The 22,460-nt window shown below is 41.8% G+C and overlaps 1 protein-coding gene across 7 annotated transcripts in view; it reads left to right on the top strand.

Moving 5' to 3' along the window:
* Positions 1-22,460, top strand: part of LOC132384541 (supervillin-like) — a 244,447-nt gene that overhangs the window by 160,718 nt on the left and 61,269 nt on the right. For 6 of the 7 annotated variants that reach the window (XM_059955702.1, XM_059955704.1, XM_059955705.1 and 3 more), the window contains 3 exons: positions 2,653-2,974; positions 7,528-7,657; positions 10,704-10,748. In XM_059955702.1, coding sequence (XP_059811685.1) covers positions 2,653-2,974; positions 7,528-7,657; positions 10,704-10,748 — 497 coding nt within the window. The remainder of the gene's footprint in view (positions 1-2,652; positions 2,975-7,527; positions 7,658-10,703; positions 10,749-22,460) is intronic. The other variant, XM_059955703.1, reaches the window with a different exon arrangement.

Genomic DNA, 22,460 nt, shown 5'->3' with positions numbered 1-22,460 from the left:
CTGAATTCCAGCAAAGCATCAAACGTTCTTCGTGTGATAACCCTTTCATTCCTGGAATCATCCATGTGAACCTCCTCTGGAACCTCTCCAGTGCCAGCACATTTTTTCTAAGATGAGGGGACCAAACCTGTTCACAGTACTCAAGGTGAGGCCTCACCAGTGCCTTATAAAGCCTCAGCATCACGTCCTTGCTCTCCGATTTTAGGATTTTCTCCCTATTTAGAAAATAATTTGCACATTTATTTCTACTAGCAAAGTGCATGGCCATGCATTTTCCAACATTGCATTTCATTTGCCACTCTCTTGCCCATTATTCTGATCTGCCTAAGTCCTTCTGCAGTCCATCTGTTTCCTCACCATTCCCTGCCCCAACACCAATCTTCGTATCATCTGCATAGTTGGCAACAAAGCCACCTATTTCATCATCTAAATCATTGATATACAGCATAAACAGAAGTGGTCCCAACACCAACCCCTGCAGAACACCACTAGTCACTGGCAGCCAAACAGAAAAGGATCGTTTTATTCCCACACGCTGCCTCCTCCCAATCAGCCAATGCTCTAACCACATTAGTAACTTTCCTGTAATACCATGGGCTCTTAACTAGGTAAGCAGCCTCATGTGTGACAACTTGTCAAAGGCCTTCTGAAAATTCAAATATGCAACATCCACTGCATCCCCTTTATCTATCCTACTTGTAATCTCCTCAAAGAATTCCAATAGGTTCATCTGGCAGGATTTTCCCTTAAGGAAACCATGCTGACTTTGTCCTATCTTGTCCTGTGTCACCAAGTACTCCATAACATCATCCTTAACAATTGACTCTAATATCTTCACAACCACTGAGGTTAGGCTAACTGGTCTATAATTTCCTTACTGCTGCCTTCCTCCTTTCTTAACAAGTGGCATGACATTTGCAATTTTCCAGTCCTCTGGCACTATGCCAGAGTCCCATGATTTTAGAAAGATCGTTATTAATACCTCCATAATCTCTACTGCTACCTCTTTCAGAACCCTAGCATGCAGTTCATCTGGCCCAGGTTACTTATGTACTCTTTGGTCTTTCAGCTTTTCAAGTACCTTCTCCCTTGTAATAGTAACTGCACCCACTTCTCTTCCCTCACACACTGGCAGTTCAACATCTGGCACACTGCTTGTGTTTTCTGCAGTGAAGACTGATGCAATATGCTCACTTAGTTCATCTGCCATCTCTTTGTCCACCGTTATTATTTCTCTGGCCTCTCCGGTAGCAGGCAAGACCCTTAACAGTGTTGATGAGCGGAGAAGGATCTTGGAGTTCAAGGTCATAGCTTCCTGAAAGTAGCTACACAGTTTGATAGGATGGTTAGGAAGGCATATGGCACACTTGCCTTTGTTATTTGAGGAAATGTGTTCAAATGTCATGCCAAGTTACACTGGAACTTTATAAAACTCAAGCTAGATCACTCAGGACTATTGCCTTCAGTTCTGATCACCCCATTATAGGAAGGATGTCAAAGCTTTGGAGAGGGTGTAGAGGAAGTTTACCACGATGTTGCCTAGATTAGAAGGCATGTGCTACAGGTATAAGGAGAGATTGGACAAACATAGATAGTTTTCTCTCAAGTGGTGGAGGCAGAGGGAACTTCATAGATATGGTAGATAGTCAGTATCTTGTTTTCCAGGTTTGAAATGTCTGATTTCCAGAATCTTACCTTTGGACACAGAGAATAACCCAATCTTTGAAATAAACTTGCAGATGGCAAAGGAGAAATTCTTGTTATCATTTAAGGAACACATTTCAAAGTTCAAGGTAAAGTTTATTATCAAAATACATACAGTATATGTCACCATATACAATCCTGAGACCCATTCTCTTGTGGGCATACTCAACAGATCTATAGAGTAGTAACTATAACAGAATCAATGAAAGATCACCAACTAGAGCATTCAACCACTGCAGAAGACAACAAACTGCAAATGCAAATATAAGCAAATAACAAGAACATGAAAGTGAATCCATAGGTAGTCAGAACATTTCAATGATGGGGCAAGAGAAATTGAGTGCAGTTATCCCCACTGGTTCAAGACCCAAGTGGTTGAGGGGTAATAATTGCTCCTGAACCTGGAGGTGTGTGTCCTGAGGCTCCTGTACCACCTTCTTCCTAATGACAGCAGCAAGAATAGAGCATGGCCTGGGAGATGGGGATCCCTGATGATGGACACTGCTTTCCTACGACAGTGTTTCATGTAGATGTGCTCAATGGTTGGGAGGGCTTCACTGGTGACGGACTTGGCCGAATCTGCTATCTTTTGTAGGATTTTCCATTTAATGACTTCAATGGGCAGTGCAACAGAATGGATGAATTAAGATGGATTGAAACTCCATCTTTTCAGTGATCCAACTTTTGGAACCCTCCTGGGTTATTAAATGATAGTGGCATTGGATTAGGACTGAACCCAGGTCAGTCTAAAATGGCCTGTCAACATTCGTCTTGTCTGCTAAATGCTGTGGAGAGGTGGGAAGAAAACCTAGTGAGATAAATTAAATATGAAAAGATCAGTCAGGAGAGAAGAAATGTCATTATATATTCGTTCAAATAATCAGCTACTTAACTGCTGATATTTTTTTATTCTGTTAATCTAAGCAATTTTCTGTTCCATTATCACAGATACTGAAAAATTAGAGCTGCCAGCACAAGATGATTCTGCGGCACCACCATCTTCTCCTCTGTGGCAACAGGCAGAAAACAAGCTTTTGTCATGGCAATGGGCAACCGGGCAATCCTCACCTCCGTGTCAGCAGGCCGATGACAAACACTTGCCACCATGGCAACCCTCAGAGAGCTTTTCCTCATCGTCATGGCAAAAGGTTGATGTGCCACAGGATCAAAACCAAATAAAAGAGAAGAGCTACCTGGCTCAATTACCTGAAGAAGACAATGGAGCTGAAACTCTGACTCCAATTAAAGTTGGAGCAACTGTTAAAGATAGGTACAAAGTTCAAGAGATTTGAATAAACTTTTTTACCCCTTCTGATTTTTCTCGTTTTCTTAGACCATAAGATATAGGTGCAGAAATAGACCATTTGGCCCATCAATTTTGCTCCGCCATTCAATCATGGGCTGATCCAACTCTTCCAGTCATCCCCACTCCCCTGCCTTCACCCCATACTCTTTGATGCCCTGGCTAATCAAGAACCTATCTATCTCTGCCTTAAATGCACCCAGTGACTTGGTCTCCACAGCTGCTCATGGCAACAAATTCCACAGATTTAACAACCTCTGATTAAAGTAGTTTCTCTGCATCTCTGTTCTAAATGGACGTCCTTCAATTCTGAAGTTGTCCCTCTTGTCCTAGATGCACCTACCATGGGAAATAACTTTGCCATATCTAATCTGTTCAGGCCTTCTGACATTCAGAATGTTTCTAAGAGATCCCCACTCATTCTTCTGAACTCCAGGGAATACAGCCCAAGAGCTGCCAGATGTTCCTCATACGGTAACCCTTTCTTTCCTGGAATCATTCTCGTGAATCTTCTCTGAACCCTGTCCAATGACATTATATCCTTTCTAAAATAAGGAGCCCAAAACTGCACACAATACTCCAAGTGTGGTCTTCAGAGTGCCTTATAGAGCCTCAAAATTACATCCCTGATCTTATATTCTATCCCTTTAAAAATGAATGCCAGCATTGCATTCGGCTTCTGCACCACTGACTCAACCTGGAGGTTAACTTTTAGGGTATCCTGCACAAGGGCTCCCAAGCCCCTTTGCATCTCTGTATTTTGAATTCTCCCCCCATCTAAATAATGATTTGCCCATTTATTTCTTCCAGCAAAGTGCATGACCATAAACTTTCCCACATTGTATTTCATTTGCTACTTCTTTGCCCATTCCCCTAATTTATCTAAGTCTCTCTGCAGGCTCTCTGTTTCCTCAACACTACTTGCTCCTCCACCTATCTTTGTATCATCAGCAAATTTAGCCACAAATCCATTAATCCCATTGTCCAAATCATTGACATACGTCGCAAAAAGCAGCAGTCTCAGCACCGACCCCTGTGGACTTCCTCTGGTAACTGGCAGCCAGCCAGAATAGGATCCCTTTATTCCCACTCTCTGTTTTCTGTCGACCAGTCAATGCTCCACCCATGCTAGTAACTTCCCTGAAATTCCATGGGCTCTTATCTCACTAAGCAGCCTCATGTGTGGCACCCTGTCAAAGGCCTTCTGAAAGTCCAAGTACACAACATCTACTGCATCTCCTTTGTCTACCCTGCTTATAATTTCCTCAAAAAATTGCAGTACGTTTGTCAGGCAGGATTTTCCTTTCAGGAAACCATGTTGGATGTGGCCTATCTTGTCATGTGCTTCCAGGTACTCCGCAATCTCATCCCTCACAATCGATTCCAACAATTTCCCAACCACTGATCTCAGGCTAACAGGTCTATAGTTTCATTTCTGCTACCTCCCACCCTTCTTAAATAGTGGAGTAACATTTACAATATTCCAGTCATCTGGTACAATGCCAGAATCTATCGATTCTTGAAAGATCATTGCTAATGCCTCCGTAATCTCTCCAGCTACTTCCTTCAGAACCCAAGGGTGCATTCCATTAGTTCCAGGAGATTTATCCACCCTTAGGCCATTAAGCTTCCTGAGCACTTTCTCAGTCGTAATTTTCACTGCACATACTTCAATTCCTTGACACTCTTGAATGTCTGGTACACTGCAGATGTCTTCCACTGTTAAGACTGATGCAAAATACACATTCAGTTCCTCTGCTATCTCTGCATCTCTTACAGTATCTCCAACGTGATTTTCTATTGGTTGTATATCTACCCTCAACTCTTTTACTCTTTATATACTAAAAGCTTTTAGTATCTTCTTTGATATTAGTCACCAGCTTCCTTTCATAATTCATCTTTTCCTTCCTAATGAGCTTCTTAGTTTCCTTCTGCAGGTTTTTAAAAGCTCCCCAATCCTCCATCTTCCCACTAGCTTTGGTTTCCTTGTATGCCCTCTCTTTTGCTTTTACTTTGGCTCTGACTTAACTTGTCAGCCACGTTAGTGTCCTTCTTCTTCCAATCGAAAATTTCTTCTTATTTGGAATATACCTGTCTTGCAGTTACCTCATTTTTCACAAAAAATCCAACCATTGCTGCTCTGCTGTCCTTCCTGCTAGTGTCCCTTTCCAGTCAACTTCAGCCAGTTCCCCTCTCATGTCATTGTAATTTCATTTATTCCACTGAAATACCGACACATTGGAATTTAGTTTCTCCTTCTCAAATTTCAAAGTGAACTTGATCATATTGTGATCACTGTTCCTGAAGGGTTCCTTAACCTTAAGCTCTCTTATCACCTCTGGATCATTGCACAACACCCAATCCAACACAACTGATCCCTTAGTGGGCTCAACAACAAGCAGTTCTAAAAAGCCATCCCTTAGACATTCCACAAGTTCTCTCTCTTGAGGTCCAGTATTGGCCTGGTTTTACCAATCCCCTTTCATGTTAAAATCCCCAACAATTATCATGATCTTGGCCTTCTGACATCCCTTTTCTATCTCCTGTTATAATCCACATCCCGCCTGCTGTTTGGAGGCCTGTATACAATTGCCATTAGGGTCCTTTTACTCTTGTCATTTCTGAACTCAACCCATAGAGACTCTACACATTCTGATCCAATGTCATCCCTTTCTATTGATTTAATATTATTTCTTATACACAGGGCCACACCACCCCCTCTTCCTACTAACCTATCTTTCCGATGTACTGTATTTTCTTGGACATTCAACTTCCAATGGCAGCCATCCTTTAGCCACGTTTCGGAAATGGCAACAACGTCATACTTGCTAATCTGTAGCTGAATTTCAAGATCATCTATTTTATTTCTTATGCTGCGTGCATTCAAATTCAACACTTTCAGTCAAGTACGTGTTTCTCTCTGTTTTAACTGCACCACACCTCTATTGCCCTGTAACTCATCCCAATGGCTGTGATTATGCCTCATCTCCTGCCTGTTGTTGCATGCTATCTTTGATTTATTTCTGTTTTCCCCTTCCTCAGCCCTTTCACTCCAGTTCCCATTCCCTTGCTAAATTAGTTTAAACCCTCCCTATTAAACCGCCTGCTAGGATATTGGACTCCTTTGGGTTCAGGTGTAACGTCCTTTTTGTACAGCAATTTTGTCCTTTTTTGTTCTTCTAAAGAATGTAAGCAATAGGATGTGTTTGAACTGAAAACCAAGGATGAATTCCAAGGCACATGTTCCAGCCAGACTCGAACACTGTTACAGATAAGGGTTAGACCATTTAGGAGTGAAATGAGAAATTATTCAAAGCTAGTGAAACATTGGAATTTGCGTCCCCAGATATGCAGTATGTAGACATTTAGTCATTGTTTGTACCTCCAACAAGCATCGATAGATTGCTCATCAAGCCAGAACCACTGCCCTCTCAAGACTGCTCCACCAATCAATAAGATCATGGTTGATCCCCTAACTGAAAACCATTTTCCTGCATTAACCACTGATCCACTAATATCCAGAAATTTCGCATTTTATCATTTGAACAGTCAATGATTAAACCTCTACAGCAAATTCCAAAGATTTGTACCTTTGAGAAAAGAAATTTTACTTTTAAATAATCTGCCATTATTTTGTGATGTGACCCCTAGTTCTAGTTTTGCTTGGAAACTCATTCAAGTCTGTGGTGCTGAACAAATTTGATGGTGGCAGTTGTGTGTTGACTTTAGATCCTAAGGTCATTCCAGTGATTTGTTCCTTGACCCTAAAGTCATTCCTGTATGTTGTCCTTTGACCCTAAGGTCTGTCCAGTTACCCCTCTGGAGTGAGTCCCTGAGGCATTGCACCAATGCTCGTGCCATTGACCAAAGGCAAATAATGTGGGGATCTAGACTCAAGTCCCACTAAGTAGCTATGGAATTTAAATTCTTGGAATTAAAGACTAGATATTAATAGTGATGAGTTGTTGTAGAAGTCCATCTAGTTCACTGAGTGCTCTTCTGTTCCTACACTTGTCTGGTCTATATTTGACTCTATGCCCTTTCAAATGACCTGGCAAGCAAGTTATGTCAAGAACAAGTAAAGATAGACAATAAATTCTGGTCTTAGCAGCCTCAGAGTCCCCCCAAAATGGAAATAAATTAACAGCCTTAAGTCACTCTATTGCAGACTGCCCTGCAGTCAACATGTACAAACATGATTGTTGAAAGTAATTGCTTCAACTCAGAGTCAGAAAATAGACAGAACCTGGCCTGCTAGCTACTAACAACATGCACAGACTATTCCTCTCAGTAACATAATTTCCAGGTAGCACTGTTCAACAATCTTCATGTCATCCAAGTCAATTATAATAAATCTGATTCTGACCTTTGAATAGAATGTAAGCTATCTCTTTTGCCTGGCAAAGTTACTTGTGATGGATATCTCAGAGAGTAGTATGAGTTGATTTCTCAGTGGTGCAGGGGGTGGGGTGTCATTTATACAACTGTGTGTCTGTAATACTGAGTGTGCCCTACACCAGGTTACACAAGCTGAAAGGGGGAGAGGAACAGCGGAGAAGTAAAACCCATAAGACCCAGAGAGCTGTCCATGTCCCTCTGGCTGAACGGTACAGCCAGCTCCAGCGGGCTGAAGATACCTGGAAGAAGAAGGTAAGACAGTCCCAAAGGCGTGTGAGTGTGACCCTGTAGCTAGAGGAGTGTAATATGTTGGCTGATCACTGCCACTGACAAATGTTTCAATGAAAGTATATTGCAGTTCTGGAATTTGAGGCTATTAGCACATTTCTAGTGACCAAAACTTTGAGGTCTGTAAATCAGGTGCTTTGCAATTGACTCATTGGTAACAAGAGATGTACAAGTTGGTCTAAGAATACCTCAAAGCCCAGTTGGTGAGAGAAGTATGTTGATGTTCCAGTAACAGATGCGCATCAAATGTCATCAGTCTCCATTTCATGGAGATTAGTTCAAATTATCAAGTGATTTCCAATTTCCTGTGTTCCCTGGAAAACTGGGTTATAATAACACCAATCTGCATGTACTATAGATAAGTTTGCCACTTATTTTCTTTGCTTCAAGGCCCTCTTTGCATCACATAAACCCACAACCCTCCCCACCAGTGGTATCACCATGTGCCCCATGTTCCCTGTATTACCCCCATCGATCCAGTCTCCAATCACAGACACCCTCAATCTCTCCAAGTCTTATTCCCTTGACTCCCCACTTTTCCCATCAGCTAACAGGTACTGATCTCTGTCCCCCTTGAGCTCAATTTTGGGCCTTCGTCCAGTGAATCTACTTCTGTATTTACTCAGGAGAAGGACACAGAGTCTATAGAGGTGAGACAGAACAGCAGCGAGGTCATGGACTGTCATGAAACTTGTTAACTTGGCAGCAGCAGTACAATGCAATACATGATACTATAGAAAACATAAATAAGTAAATCAATTACGGTAAGCATATATGCATACTAAATAGTTAGGTTTAAAATAGTGCAAAACAGAAATGATATATAAAAAGACACCTCCTGGATGCCTTGAGGGCAACCACATCTAGTTATTTGAAATGTCCTTATCAATGGTGAGGTTCCAGAGCATTGGAGGATAGTTAATGTTGTTCCATTTAAGAATAAAGCAGGAAATTATATGCTGGTAACTCTGACATCAGATGTGGGAAAGTTATTGGAAGGTTGTCCAAAGGAATGGATATATAATTATTTGGGTAGACAGGGACTGGTAGGGATAGTCATGGTAGGTCATGTCTAACCAATTTTTATTTTGAGGAAGTTACCAGAATAGTGGTTGAAATCAAGGCAATGGATGTTGTCTATATGGACTTTAGCAAGGCCTTTGGCAAGGTCCCACATGGGAAGTTGGTCAAAAAGGTTTAGTTGCCTGGCATTCGAGAGGAGGTAATAAATGGGAATACACATTGGCTTTGTGGGAAAAGCCAGAGAGTGGTAGTAGATGGTTGCCTCTCTGTCTGGAGGCCTGTGACTAGTGGAGTGCTGCAGGGACCAGTGCTGTTGTTTGTCATCTATATCAATGATCTGGATGATAATGCGGTAAACTGGATCAGCAAATTTGTGGATGACACCAAGATTGCGGAGTGTAGTGGACCTTGAGGAAGGTTTTCAAAACTTGCAGTGGGATCTAGACCAGCTGGAAAAATGGGCTGAAAAATGGTAGATGGAATTTAATGCAGACAAGTGTGAGATGTTGCAATTTGGAAGGACAAACCAGAGTAGGACTTCTATGGTGAGTAATAGAGCACTGACGAGTGTGGTAGAACAGAGGGATCTAAAAGTACAGTTCCATAACTCCTTGAATGTGGCACGAACTAGATGGGTCAAAGGGCCCGCTTCTGTGCTGTACTTTTATGACTCAATGCCCTTATCTCTTATCAGCTTTGCCCAAGGTGGCATACTTCCCTCCACACACTCCCAGAACCAGAATCCAAAATGAGTGTTGCCTCACTTTGCAATAATCCTGCTCGAATGCATAACAATATGAAAGCCATTATTCACAAACTATAAGATTTTTTTAAAAAATGCTGTCTGTCTCAGTGTATCTATGTAACACATGTGTTTGCTTTGAGAATCTGCCGAGTGTGTGTCTCCATGTAACTGTGTGCCTGCCTTTGTGTGTGATTCTCTGTGTAGCTGTGTGTGTGTGTTCAGTTAAGCCATTCATTTTCTCATGATATCGTGTGTCTCTTTCAATCTGTGATGTGCCATTGGTGTGCTGTACCCAGGGTTAATTGATGCCATAGTCTTCAGAGCAGTAGGTCACTGGACCCAATGGGGTCTCAAGTCCTCAGCCAGACTGCTGTCTCACTGATGTCATTGAGTGGAGATGTTACAATTTGTCATTAGTAACTCCGCACTTGGAAAGAAAAAAAATGATCTGGGATTCATCTTTCAAAGTATACAGGGTAAAATAATACTTTGACTGCTTTAATGAAGTCCATACAGATTTTGATTGAATCAGCATCTTGCATGCACCCACGTGACATCAATGGGGAAACTGCAGCCACTGATGAAGTCATTGGACTTAAACCAGACTCTACATTCCTTTAATGGATAATGCTGATTTCACCTTTTGTTGGGATATCAGATGGAAACAAATATTTCAATAAAGAATGTTATCAAGGTTGACAAACTGGAAGCCAATACTGTTAATGAGTGCAGGGGAGAGCAGGTTCAAGCTATGTGAACTAGAAATAAAGTCCATGTAAATGATGAAGAACACTGAGTGTTGCTGTGGACATTTTGTGGGGATGTTGCAGCCATTAGGTCCCCTCAAGAATCACTTTTATGATCTGAAGGTCTTCCTGCAGTGTGTCTTCCTGCAATGGTTCATTTATGATCAAAGTATGTACGCAATATACAACTCAGAGATTCTTCTTTCCAAAGTTGCATATTGCATATAGTGGGTCTTCCTGCAGTGGTTTTGCTGCACTGGGCTATCATTGAATTTGGGAATAGCCAGCTAGCGGTCTGATTGAAATCATATGGCAGAAAAATTCATTTTCTCATTCCTTTTCCTTAACTTCCATCCAAAATGTCCTTTGTGATTCCTTTTGTTTCATTGACTTCAAGCAGCATGCTTTGCAAATCCATTGTGTATTTTCATCCTATCTGCCAATAAGTTCTTTCCTCTACACTGTTGTCTCTCTGACCTTTTCTCCGCCACTGTAGGAAGAAGAGGAGATCATGAATTATGCAGAGCAGGCACAATACTGGGTAAGAACATGGATCCAGTAGCCTCTATGTCAAAGGAACAGTTGAAAGACGGGGTTGACTTGTTATGGGTGAGATTGAAGGAAACTGGTTAGGTCCAACATCAGTCCTGAATATATTCTCAACACAGGGACTCCTCCCTGCCCCCCCCCAAAAGAAACCACACATCTGATGAATAGCTTTTCATTTCTCCAACCTTCAGATATACAGAATCTTAAAATAAAACCTGCAGATGTTACAAAGCTGAAATGAAGACAGAAATGCTGGACATGCTGTACAGGTCAGGCAACATTTGTGGAAAGCGAAGCAGTCGATATTTCAGTTTGAAGACACTCTATCTAAACTGATGAAGGGTCTTCCATCTGAAACAGTTCAGTTTCTATTACCACGGAAGGTATCAGACCTTTTTAGTGTTTCCAACATTTTGTGTTTTTATTGCAGAAATAAGGTGACAGCTGGATTGGCTACATTTTTTTGTTGAAGAGAAGATATTGGTTTACTTAACCGATTTGAGGACAAAACAGCTCTGAGATCCTCAGAAAGCAGACATAAACTGCTGCAAATCTGCACCCAGCCATGAGACTGTGAGCTTGCAGTCCCTCATAACAAGTGCTCTCATTAGCTCTGGAATCCCACCTTCTAGTCAGTCTGCTGAAGACCAATAATCTTTAGTGTCAGTAGATAATAAAACCAAACTGCTAGAGAAACTCAGTGGGTTTAGCAACGTCCATGAAGGCAAATGGATGTTCAAAATTCTAACTCAACAATTTTGACTGTCCCTTTGCCTTGATAGATGCTGCTTGAGCTGCTGAATTCCTTCAACACTTTGTGTTTGACTCCTGATTCCTGCAACTACAGTGTCTTGTGTCTCTTTTTGTTGCTGAATAGCTCTCTGAATGCCCTTAGATGCTCAACATTATACAATCCTTGCTCCTTTAATTTCACATCAAATCCTTAGTTTCAGATATACTCCAGAGCTGACTCCCACACTTCTTCTATTTCAGATGGGAGGTGACTGAATGGTAGCTGGATTTCTTTCCAAGTGTTTCATTTGTGCTAGACCACTCCAGCTCGAATCCTCTGCCCCATTCCTTCCTAACTGCCCTATCACCCCAGCCAGCAAACAAAGGACGAAATGTTTGAGGTTGGGGTGGAGAGGATGGTGGTGAAGAAGCAGGGTTGCTTGTGTTTTTTCCTGTGACTGTGATTTTACTCAGTGGAGCTGGGAAAAGAATGGCTGCTGGGGGAAAAAGTGAGAAGGAGCTGAAACACACATTGGGAGTTATTTCATTGTTGTCTGCTTAACCCTTTCATCTGTAAGATAATTATCCTGCAAGAATTTATGCCTCCAGGAGGGATAGGGAGAAAACTATGGATTCATTGGGGTGGATTTGATGGTAAGGACGGACAAGCGTTGCCAACACTGCATTCCAACAATAAGGGATGAGTTGTTGGGTGAGGTGGCTCCTTGTGGGTGAAGCCACAATAAGTCCCATTGTATAATATGAGCTCCATAGAAGGTAAATATTGTTTGCAAAAAAGCCAGCTGTTCTCACTGAGTGATCAATGCAACTCTCCAAATTCAGGAAGCCGGACACACAACATTTGATTCACCCTGACCAAACATTGAAGCTCAGTGTACCAGCTTAATTTCCCACCAATAAGCCTGACTCCAACAAGGGTAGAACCTGGGAGGAATGGTAATGTAAAGAAACACAGTCTGTTGAATCTGTATTTGTACCAGCTCTTTAAAAGAGCTCTCTTAAATTTCATTAAGTGCCAATGGCAGACTTCCCCATAAGTACTGTTCCCTAGAGCTATACAATGACAGACCCATCTCCACCAGTATTGTATGCTGGTGGCATACAGTAACAGACATCCCCACCAGTCCTATACCCTAGTGTTGCACAGTGACAGACCTGTCTCCACTAGTACTTCATCTCAGTGTTATACTGTGACAGACCAAACCTACCAGTATTGCACCCTAGTGGCATACAGTGACAGACTCAACCCCAACAGTACTGCACCCTAGTATTACGCAGTGATTGATCCATCACTATCAATAATATTCTCCAGTGTTACACAATAAGAAAATCCACTTCCACCAATGCTGTTCCACAGTGTTATACAGGGACAGATCCATCTCTGCCTTAACCGTATGGTGACAGGCATATGCCCACCAGTTCTGAACTAGTGTTCACCTTGTTGCTTAGAAGCATACTCATGGCACACAGCCTTTCTCTACTGATGGTCAAAAGGGGTATATTGAGATTCAATCATTGTAAAATTAATAAAAGATTACTTGTTAGGTTAAAATGGTAGTGATTAGTAGTCAGTGTGATCTAAAGTCTAGTGGTGAAGCTCTAGCTAAACCATTATTTTAACTGAAGCAAACCTTACAGGTGCTGTGCTGATTGTTGGTCCATACATATTTTTGTCTAATGCTTAAGAGAGGAAAAGATTCTGTATATTTTGCTGCCAGCGCTTCTCCTGGCCTGACCTTTAACACATTGTTCTAATAATCTTCCTTCATTCTGTTTTTCCTCACACCTGTAGGACCCTGTCTATTCCTCCATCTATTCCCCAGTTGCTAGACAATGCCAGTACCTCATATGTTATGACCAGGTGAGCTCCTTCCCCTATCCATGGCTCATGCCTGTTATTATTAACTAACAAAGTAAATACATGTTGCTTTTAGCCACTGTGACAATCCCACTCCCAATGCTCAAGCTACCTTAGCCTAAGGTTTCCTCTCAGTGTTTCTGTGAAGTTACAAGCTTATGATCTGCTTCATTTTCCACAACTGCCTCTTGCTCTACTTCATAGTTTTTCCTGTCTTTTTGTCTCTGTCTCTCATCCCATAGGATACACTTTCATTCAAGGTCAGAGAAGCGGCATTTAATCAGAGTGGCCCTGATTATCTGTGGAGAAGAAAGGTGACTATTTAATTATTTCCAGTGGCTTAGCTGTAAAGGGTACAAAGGATACCTGGGATTGACCATCACCCACCATTCTACCTTGGTGCTCAAGGTGACATTTGCCTGCACTTTGACAGCTATAATGTGTACAATCTACATGCAAAAATAAACTTCTGTAAGAAGTCAGCAGGTAAAGTAGCATCCGTGGAGGAAAAGGGATGGCCAATGTGTCAGGACTGGAAGTGCAGAGGAAAAAGATAGTCAGGGGGAGATAAGACAGGCACTGATAGTGGTAGGTGGAATCAAATAAGTTGAGGGGGCAGACAGAGCTAGGTGCAGAGGCGGGGGGGGCTGCTGAAATAGAGGCAGAACAGTGTCTAGTAGCAGAGGTGTCTGGACTCTCTTGTGTTCCCACCCTATCTACATGTGCTACAATATTCCATGCATACAGGGCCCTGAGAATTGACACGTAGCCAGTTTGGTTCATTATCCTCTGCCCTAAAGCACCAGCACTGGAACTGGCTCAACATGTCTAGCAAGGCAAGTACCTTTGCTATTATGATTGAAAGGAGCCTCAGAGGTCCGACACAGAATCTCCTGTGATCTTGCCTGCAAGTTTGGTCATATTGATGGAATCTTCACCCCAGTAAAATAGCAAATGAAAGTAGAGCTGAAGAAGAATGTCCCTTCCCACTGGGAAAGGCTTTCCAGTGCAGGTAACCTTACAGTTTTCAACTCACCCCTTGGTATCCAGCCATGAAAATATGCTAGTTATAAGCTTAAATGTCTTTGTGTGTATGGTTGAGATTCAGGAAATTCCTACTAAATGCAAGCCATTGTCTTCTCCCACTCACTAGACCAGGGGTCAGCAACCTTTACCACTGAAAGAGCCACTTGGACCCGTTTCCCACAGAAAAGAAAACACTGGGAGCCGCAAAACCCGCTTGACATTTAAAATGAAATAACACTGCATACAACGTTTTGTTTTGCCTTTATGCTATGTATAAACAAACTATAATGTGTTGCATTTATGAAATTGATGAACTCCTGCAGAGAAAATGAAATTACATTTCTGCATGCAACAAAAACATTTTGAACTCCGAAAAAAAGACGTTACTTTTAAGTAAAATACTCAACGTCTATTTGAGTCCTTGTATTTATGAAAAACACCAAACTTAAATTTGCCGCCAGCAGCAAACCAAAAATAACGTCAGCCAGCTGTCAACCTGAAAAATAAAAGGACTATTTCACTGAACAATGAAAACATATGAATATACGTAAAATAATAGGCAATTAAAATATTTATCATACTTGTTCAGGTTGACTCACACCTGACAATGCAGTCGTATTTAGTAGGGATGGATCGATGCTTAGGGGAGTGACCGGGAAGGATAATGTGTTTTTTTCCTCTCTGAACTCACAGAAGCGTTTCCCAAACGATGTTTGCATTGCGATGATTGCAGAATGTAAATACTCCGAATTTATCATGTCGTGACCTTGTTTGAACTCTCTCAAATTGGGGAAGTGAGACAATGTGCCTTTCTGTAAATCTCTGGCAAGCAACGTCAACTTGCGCTCGAATGCCAAAACATCCTCCAACATGTGCAGGGCTGTACGTCCTTACCCCGTTGAAGAGCTGTGTTCAGCGTGTTCAGGTGCGCTGTCATGTCTACCATGAAGTGTAGCTTTTCCAGCCACTCTGGCTGTTCCAGCTCAGGAAAGTTGAGCCCTTTGCTGCCCAGGAAAGTTTTCACTTCTTCCAGACACGCGACAAAGAGTTTCAGCACCTCCCCTTTGGACAGCCACCGGACTTTGTTGTGCAGCAGGAGATCAGAATATGCGCTTTCCAGCTCGTCCAGTAACAAACGGAATTGACGGTGTTTTAAACTTTTTGCCATTATTTTATTGACAATCTGAATGACAACATCCATTACTTCTGTGCATTCCGGAGGAAATGTTTGAGCGCACAGTGCCTCTTGGTGCAAGATGCAGTGAAAAGTCAGCAGCTTTCTGTCCAGTGACTTCTGCAGTAAAGCCACAAATCCCTTGTGCGTTCCCGTCATATTCGGCGCCCCATCAGTAGCTACTGACACCAGATGGGTGGTCTTTATTCCTTTGGCTCTTAAACAATTCAAGACAGCCTCACAGATGTCCTCCCCCCCGTGTTTGGTCTTTTAGAGGTATCAACTCAATCAGTTCTTCCTGTGGCCCGGCAGAGTTTACATACCGGCAGAACAACGCTATTTGTTCAATATCACCTTTGTCTTTAGACTCGTCACAGGCAATCGAGTAGGCCACAGCTGAATTGATGTCTTTAATTTGCTGTCTTGTGATGTCTTCTGCCATTTTTATGGTTCTGTCTTTGACAGTCTTTGCAGAGAGGGGCATATCCCTGATTTTCTGCACAATTTCACTCTTGTTTTTAAAGTCCGTGAATAGATGTTCTGAAATCTTAATGAAAGATTCTTTTATATATTCACCATCTGTAAACTGCTTCTCGTGCCTGACTATTTCCTGAGCGGCAATATAACTGGCGTATGTCGTTGATTTTCCAGACTTCATCCATTTCTGGAAATGATTTTTGCTCAGATCAACCTTCCGCATCAGTTCCGAAACGGCTTTTTTTCTCTCATCTCCATCCGGATATTTTTGAGCAAAGGCTGCGTGTTTATTCTGGAAATGCCTTGCGACATTTGACTTTTTGTTGTTTGCTAGTTTCTCATTGCATATTAAGCATACCGGTAAACCAGTCTCGTCAACAGTGAAAGCAAATGAATCTGTCCACGTATCATTAAACGTTCTGTTTTCTTCAGTCACTTTTCTTTTTTTAGAATTCTCCATAGTTGGCTTACCTTGGATCGAAAAATTAAAGAAATCGCGCACTGGCGGGTGTCAGGTATTGGCAGTGGTGACGTATATTAATAGCGATAAAAACACGTTGTAGCGGTGTGCTCACGCAGTCAGTAAACTGCAGTCGAATAACTTTATTCGAACTAAACAGCCTTGCTTTTAAGCCTCCCTCAACCCAGCCCCCATGGACGCAGATGCTGCAAAAGACGCGTACTCACAAACCCCCGTAGGCTATCTCCCTTAGCCTGAATGCTGGCTAATTGTGAGCCGTTTCGGATGTGCCAGGAAATGTGTCGCCACACTTAGATTGTACAAGATCACCATAATCTTCAAATTTAGAATTACATTTCAAAAGCTAACAAACTAACATAAAATACATTTTAATTAAATACTGACCAATTATTTCCCAAAGCCACAGGGAGCCGCAGCACAGAGGTGAAAGAGCCACAAATGGCTCGGGAGCCGCAGGTTGCCGACCCCCGCACTAGACAAATGTTTGGCCTGGTTCGACAAAAATGATTGAAAGGTGAAAGGAATTAGATCACAGAAAAGTACATAGAAACTGGTGGAGAATCAAGGATACAGGGACAAAATCCCAAAATTAGAGCCAAGTCCTTTGGGAAGGAACTCAGGAAGCAGTCTATCCACAAAGCAAAATCAATTGTCTGCAAGTGCAGAAGAATAGTCAGAACGTCCCAGGCTGAGATCAGTGGTCTTTGCTGCTTCACTGCATTGAAGGATGTGGTGGAAAGACAGGTAAATGAATATAAACTGCAGTTCAGCTTCAATCTACTTTAATGATGGAGCAAAGGCTTGTTCTGTCCCAGCCTCAGGGAATCTGCATTTCAGCATTGGTCAGCTTGGAATTTTGCATCCTGTCAAGGTGAAGGGGCAGGAATCGGCAATCTCTGTATGCATGTATGAACGCTCCTCTGTGTGTCCATTGTGTGCATGTGTGAGTGGAGGAGATTTTACATAGATGAACAAAACTGGATTTTGAACTAAGACCATCAGGAGCTGCATAAGTCCAAGGAGATGTAAACACAAATGTATTCAGACTGATAGAACCAAGGTCTTGAAAAAAAGTATGGTTGGAAAAACAGTTGCTTTGTATTCAAGAACCCATAATGAGGGTATCCATTTTATCCATTTTGGGTAATTTTATGAACTAATAATGTCATTAATCACAGCTCTGGAAGCATTGGAAGCCCAGATGGCTCTACATTCCCAGTATAAGAATTTATTGGAGTGCAAATACCTCTACAGCAGTGGTATGTAAGCATGGAGTCCATGGACCCCTCAGTTAATGGTGAGGGTCCATGGCATAAAAAAGGTTGGAAACCCCTGCTTTAGAGATGTATGTCAAATACTGCTTACACTGATTTGGATTCAGTCATAAATTAGCAATTTCTAAAGTGTTCTTGGCTCATGATCACTGGTGATCAGCGGTGATGTTCAGGTATTTAAAACCTTTCCAAAGGTACTGAATGCAGCTTCAAGAGTTGGTGTTGCGTGGGCCCCAAAAGGGACATTTTCCCAGTTACCCCAGCAGTGAACGGACTACAGTTTCACTAGTTTTCTATGCTTGCCAGCTTACTCCATTGTCAGAGTATCCGTAAAGACTTGGATGCATCTGTGATCATTGTGCAGTCGAGAATTGCAGAGAGAGTGCAATAATATGATCATTTGTACTTTGTATTTAGTTCAGCTAGTGAACCCTGATCTACTTGGTAAAGCAGGGGTCTCTCATTAAAATTTCCCCTGGGATAGACGTGGTGTTGGGGTAGTGGACAAATTGTTCCAACACTACAATGTCTCCTTTGGTTGTTGGAAGTGGAAATAGAAACTGCACCGGAGCCTTGCAGACTTGGCTGGTCTGGCTGTCTGCTCAGACAAACCCCCAGGTTACTGATAGTGAACAGCCAGGGCTTTTCTCTAAGGTTTCAGCCTTTATTGAAGCTCATTGTGACTAGGAAAGTTTTTCAGACATAAACAAAATGTTTTCATTTGAGAGCAAGAGGAACTGGTTTACCAGAAAGCAAGCAGAATATGTAGCTCACTCACAGAGGAGGTGGCAAAAGTGATGAGCAGAGGTAGTTTTGAGGAGAAGCAATCTTGAAACAATCTAACCATGTTAGATTGAAGGAGAAGTGGACATGATATACTGAAGGTGCTAAGTGCTTTGTTTCTGTGCTGTAGGTAATTTCCCATTCTGTAGAAAATACTGGCATGTGTCAGATCAACCCTGTACCAACATACATGAGAACCGGATCTGGCATGAGGTTTGAACAGAGTCATGGATTCTGGCAACCACATGAACTTCTCGAAGAGACATAAATCCCCAGGGAAATGTACAAGGTTACTAAATAAAGACTGGAAAGATTTTCTATCTCTCAACACTCCCAATCTATCCAGTTCCAGTCCTCAGACACACCCAACAAAATAATCAAAGCTATCACAACAAACAAAATATTCATAAGGAACTTATTGTATCAGTGCACAATACTTAAATGTAGATGATCTGGTGGAAAGCCAAATTCACTCCATTGATGTAACAGAGTTTGTTGTAAACTGAAATTCCTCCTCATCTCTGTTCTAAATGGATATATATATATTCTGAGGCTATGTGCTCTAGTGCTAGACTCCCACATTACAGGAAACGTCCTTTCTACATCCACTCTGTCTAGGCCTTTCAATATTTGACAAGTTTCAACAAAATCACCCTCATTCTTCTAAACTCCAGCAAGTACAGAGCCAGAGACATGAAATGATCTTAATATGTTAACCCTTTCATTCCCAGAATCAACTCTGGATTCTCTTTAATGCCAGCACATCTTTTCTTTGATAAGGGGTCCAAAACTGCTCATAATACTTCATGTGCAGTCTGACCAATGCCTTATAAAGTCTCAGCATTACATCCTTGCTTTTATATTCCAGTATTCTCAAAATGAATGCGAACATTGCATTTGCCTTCCTCACCACTGACTCAATCTGCAAGTTAACATTTAGGGAATCCCACACAAGGGCTCCCGAGTCCCTTTGCACCTTTGAATTTTTGAATTTTCTGCCCATTTAGAAAACAGTTTATGTCTGTATTCCGTCTTTCAAAGTGCATGACCATACACTTCATTACACTGTGTTCCATCTGTCACTTTTTCGCCCATTCTAGCAATCTGTTTAAGACCTTCTGCAAACTCTCTGCTTCCTCACACCACTTACCCTTCCACCTATTTTCATATTGTCCACAAACTTGTGTGCAAAATTCCAACATCTAAATTGTTGACATATAAGGTGAGAAGAAGTGGTCCCAATAGCTTCTCCTGGAACACAACCAGTCACCAGCAGCCAACCAGAATAGACCCCTTTTATTCCCACACTTTTTGCCTCTTGCCAGTCAGCCACACTTTATCCATGCTAGACTCTTTCCTATACTACCATGGGCTTTTATCTTGTTAAACAGATTCACGTGTGGCACCTTGTCAAAGGCCTTCTGAAAATCCAGATAAACAACAGCAACTGACTCTTGTTTGTCTATCCTGCTTGTTACTTCCTCAAAGAAGTCCAACAGATTTGTCAGGCAAGATTTCCCCTTAAGGAAACCATGCTGACTTTGGCCTACTTTATCATATACCACTAACTACGCAGAAACCTCGTCCTTAATAATAGACTCCAACATCTTCCCAACCACTAAGGTCAGGCTTACTAGCCTATAATTTCCTTTCTTCTGCCTCCATCCCTTAAAGAATGGAGTGACATTTACAATTTTCCAGTCTTCCAGAACCATTCCAAAATCTAGTGATTCTTGAAAGATCATTACTAATGCCTCCACAATTTCTTCAGCCACCTCTTTCAGGACGATGGGTGTTGTCCATCTGGTTCAGGTGACTTTGCTACCTTCAAACCTTTTAGTTTCCCAAGCACCTTCTCCTAAGTAATGGCAACTGCACTTACTTCTGCCCCCTGACATTCTCAAATTTCTGACACACTGCTAATGTATTCCACAGTGAAGACTGACACAAAATACTTATTGAGGTCATCTGCCTTTTTGTTGTCCCCCATTACTGCCTCTCCAGCATAATTTTCCAGCAATCCAATGTCCAGTCTCGCCCCCATTTACTTTTTATACTGTACAACTGAAAAAAACTTTTGGTGTCCTCTTTGATTTTACTGGTGAGCTGACCTTCATATTTCATCTTTTTCTCTCCTTGTGTTTTTTTAGTTGCTCTCTGTTGATTTTTTTTAAAATCCCAATCCATTAACCTCCCACTAATTTTTGCTTTTATGTTGGCTTTGACTTTTCTTGTTAGCCATGATTACCTTATCCTCCCTTTAGAATACTATTTCATCTTTGGGATGCATCTGTCCTGTGCTTTCTGAATTGCTTCCAGAAATTCCAGCCATTGCTGCTCTGTCATCATCCCTGACAGTGTCCCTTTCCAATCAACTTTGGCCAGCTCCTCTCTCATGCACCTGTAATTTTCTTTACTCCACTATAATACTGATACATCTGACTTTAGCCTCTACCTCTTAAACTACAGGGTGAATTCTATCGTATTATAATCACTTCCTCATAAGTGTTCCTTTACATTAAGCTCCATAATCAAATCTGGTTCATTTGGTTCATTACACAACACCTAATCCAGAACTACCTTTCCCCTGACTACAATTTTTCCCTATCATTTGCCAGTTCATCCTCTAAGATTGGGGGGGGAGGCATAGCTAATTTCGGAAGAAATTAGGATTTTCTATTGATGAGAAGGGTATCTTTGCTACTGATTAGATTACTTTACATTCACTGAGGACACAATGGGCAGGATGCTACAATCACAATATACACCTGCAGCCAGGTATCCTGACAGACTCCTGGTGATAGAAGTGGCTGGATAAGGGCTCTTTCTGATTACCATTGAATTTAACCTTAATTATCCCTGTTGCTACATGGTAGGGAACTGTCAGAGCAGATAAGAGCACATCACTGAGATGATATCAAGAGGTTTAAAAAACCAATGAAAGTGTAAATAATGTGAGTTGATGCGAGAAATTGTCATGGAAACCGATGGTGCTTATATATGGACCCACGCAGTACAAGGTCAGATGGTCTCCATAAGTGAGCCTTTACTTTCTGTTGTGTACTGGGCGGAAGTGGATTTTTGGGGTGCTGTCTGGTCTCAAAGGAATGGCTACTTGTGTGTGTGTGCGTGCTACATTTTTGTGGGAACAGAAGTGGGTCTTTGCTGCGCTCCCTGAGAATTCAGTGAAATCATGGCTGTTCGACCCGAACTCATCCCACTCGTCCTTGAACAGTCACAGCTGCAAAAAATAATGAAAATGTGTTTAAGATTATTAAATGAGCTAGGATCTCCTGCTTCCATAACTTGCATAATGAATTGTTTATTAACTTTTCTCCCAACTGACTTCATTCTGATATCCTGTCCCATTAGTCTCCCAGTAATAAACTACCCAAGCTATCAGCTTCTTTCAAAATCTGAACCAAGTCAGCTGTAATATTCTGGATTCAAAGAAATGCATACTGAATCACTTTTTTCCATTAAGCTTTCAGTGCTTGGCCTGATTGTAAAACCTTCGCTTTCATCATAGAGTGTTACAGTTTGCACACAGGTCTTGGGCCTAATAGATACATCCCAACTATCGAGCTCCCACTTCCTTATTCAAAATAAATCACATTTTTTGTCTGCACATTTCCGTCAATCACATTCCCCACAACCATATTCTGCTGCACACTTGTAATACAGTGGAGTATTAATCTAACCTTGGGGCTCAGGAAGTCAGCAATTTTTGTTTTCCCCACAGAATCTACTTGAATTGCTCAGTTGCCCCAGAAGACAGTTTGTTGCTCCAACCTGCCATTCCTCCTTTTTTGTGGATGTGGGAAGAAACTGGAGCACCGGTTAATGGTTCAGCACAGAGTAGATAGGCTGAAGGGCCT

This window comes from Hypanus sabinus, chromosome X1 (genome assembly GCF_030144855.1).
Source record: "Hypanus sabinus isolate sHypSab1 chromosome X1, sHypSab1.hap1, whole genome shotgun sequence".
Taxonomy (NCBI): Eukaryota; Metazoa; Chordata; class Chondrichthyes; order Myliobatiformes; family Dasyatidae; genus Hypanus; species Hypanus sabinus.
This window is presented reverse-complemented; position numbering and strand designations above follow the sequence as displayed.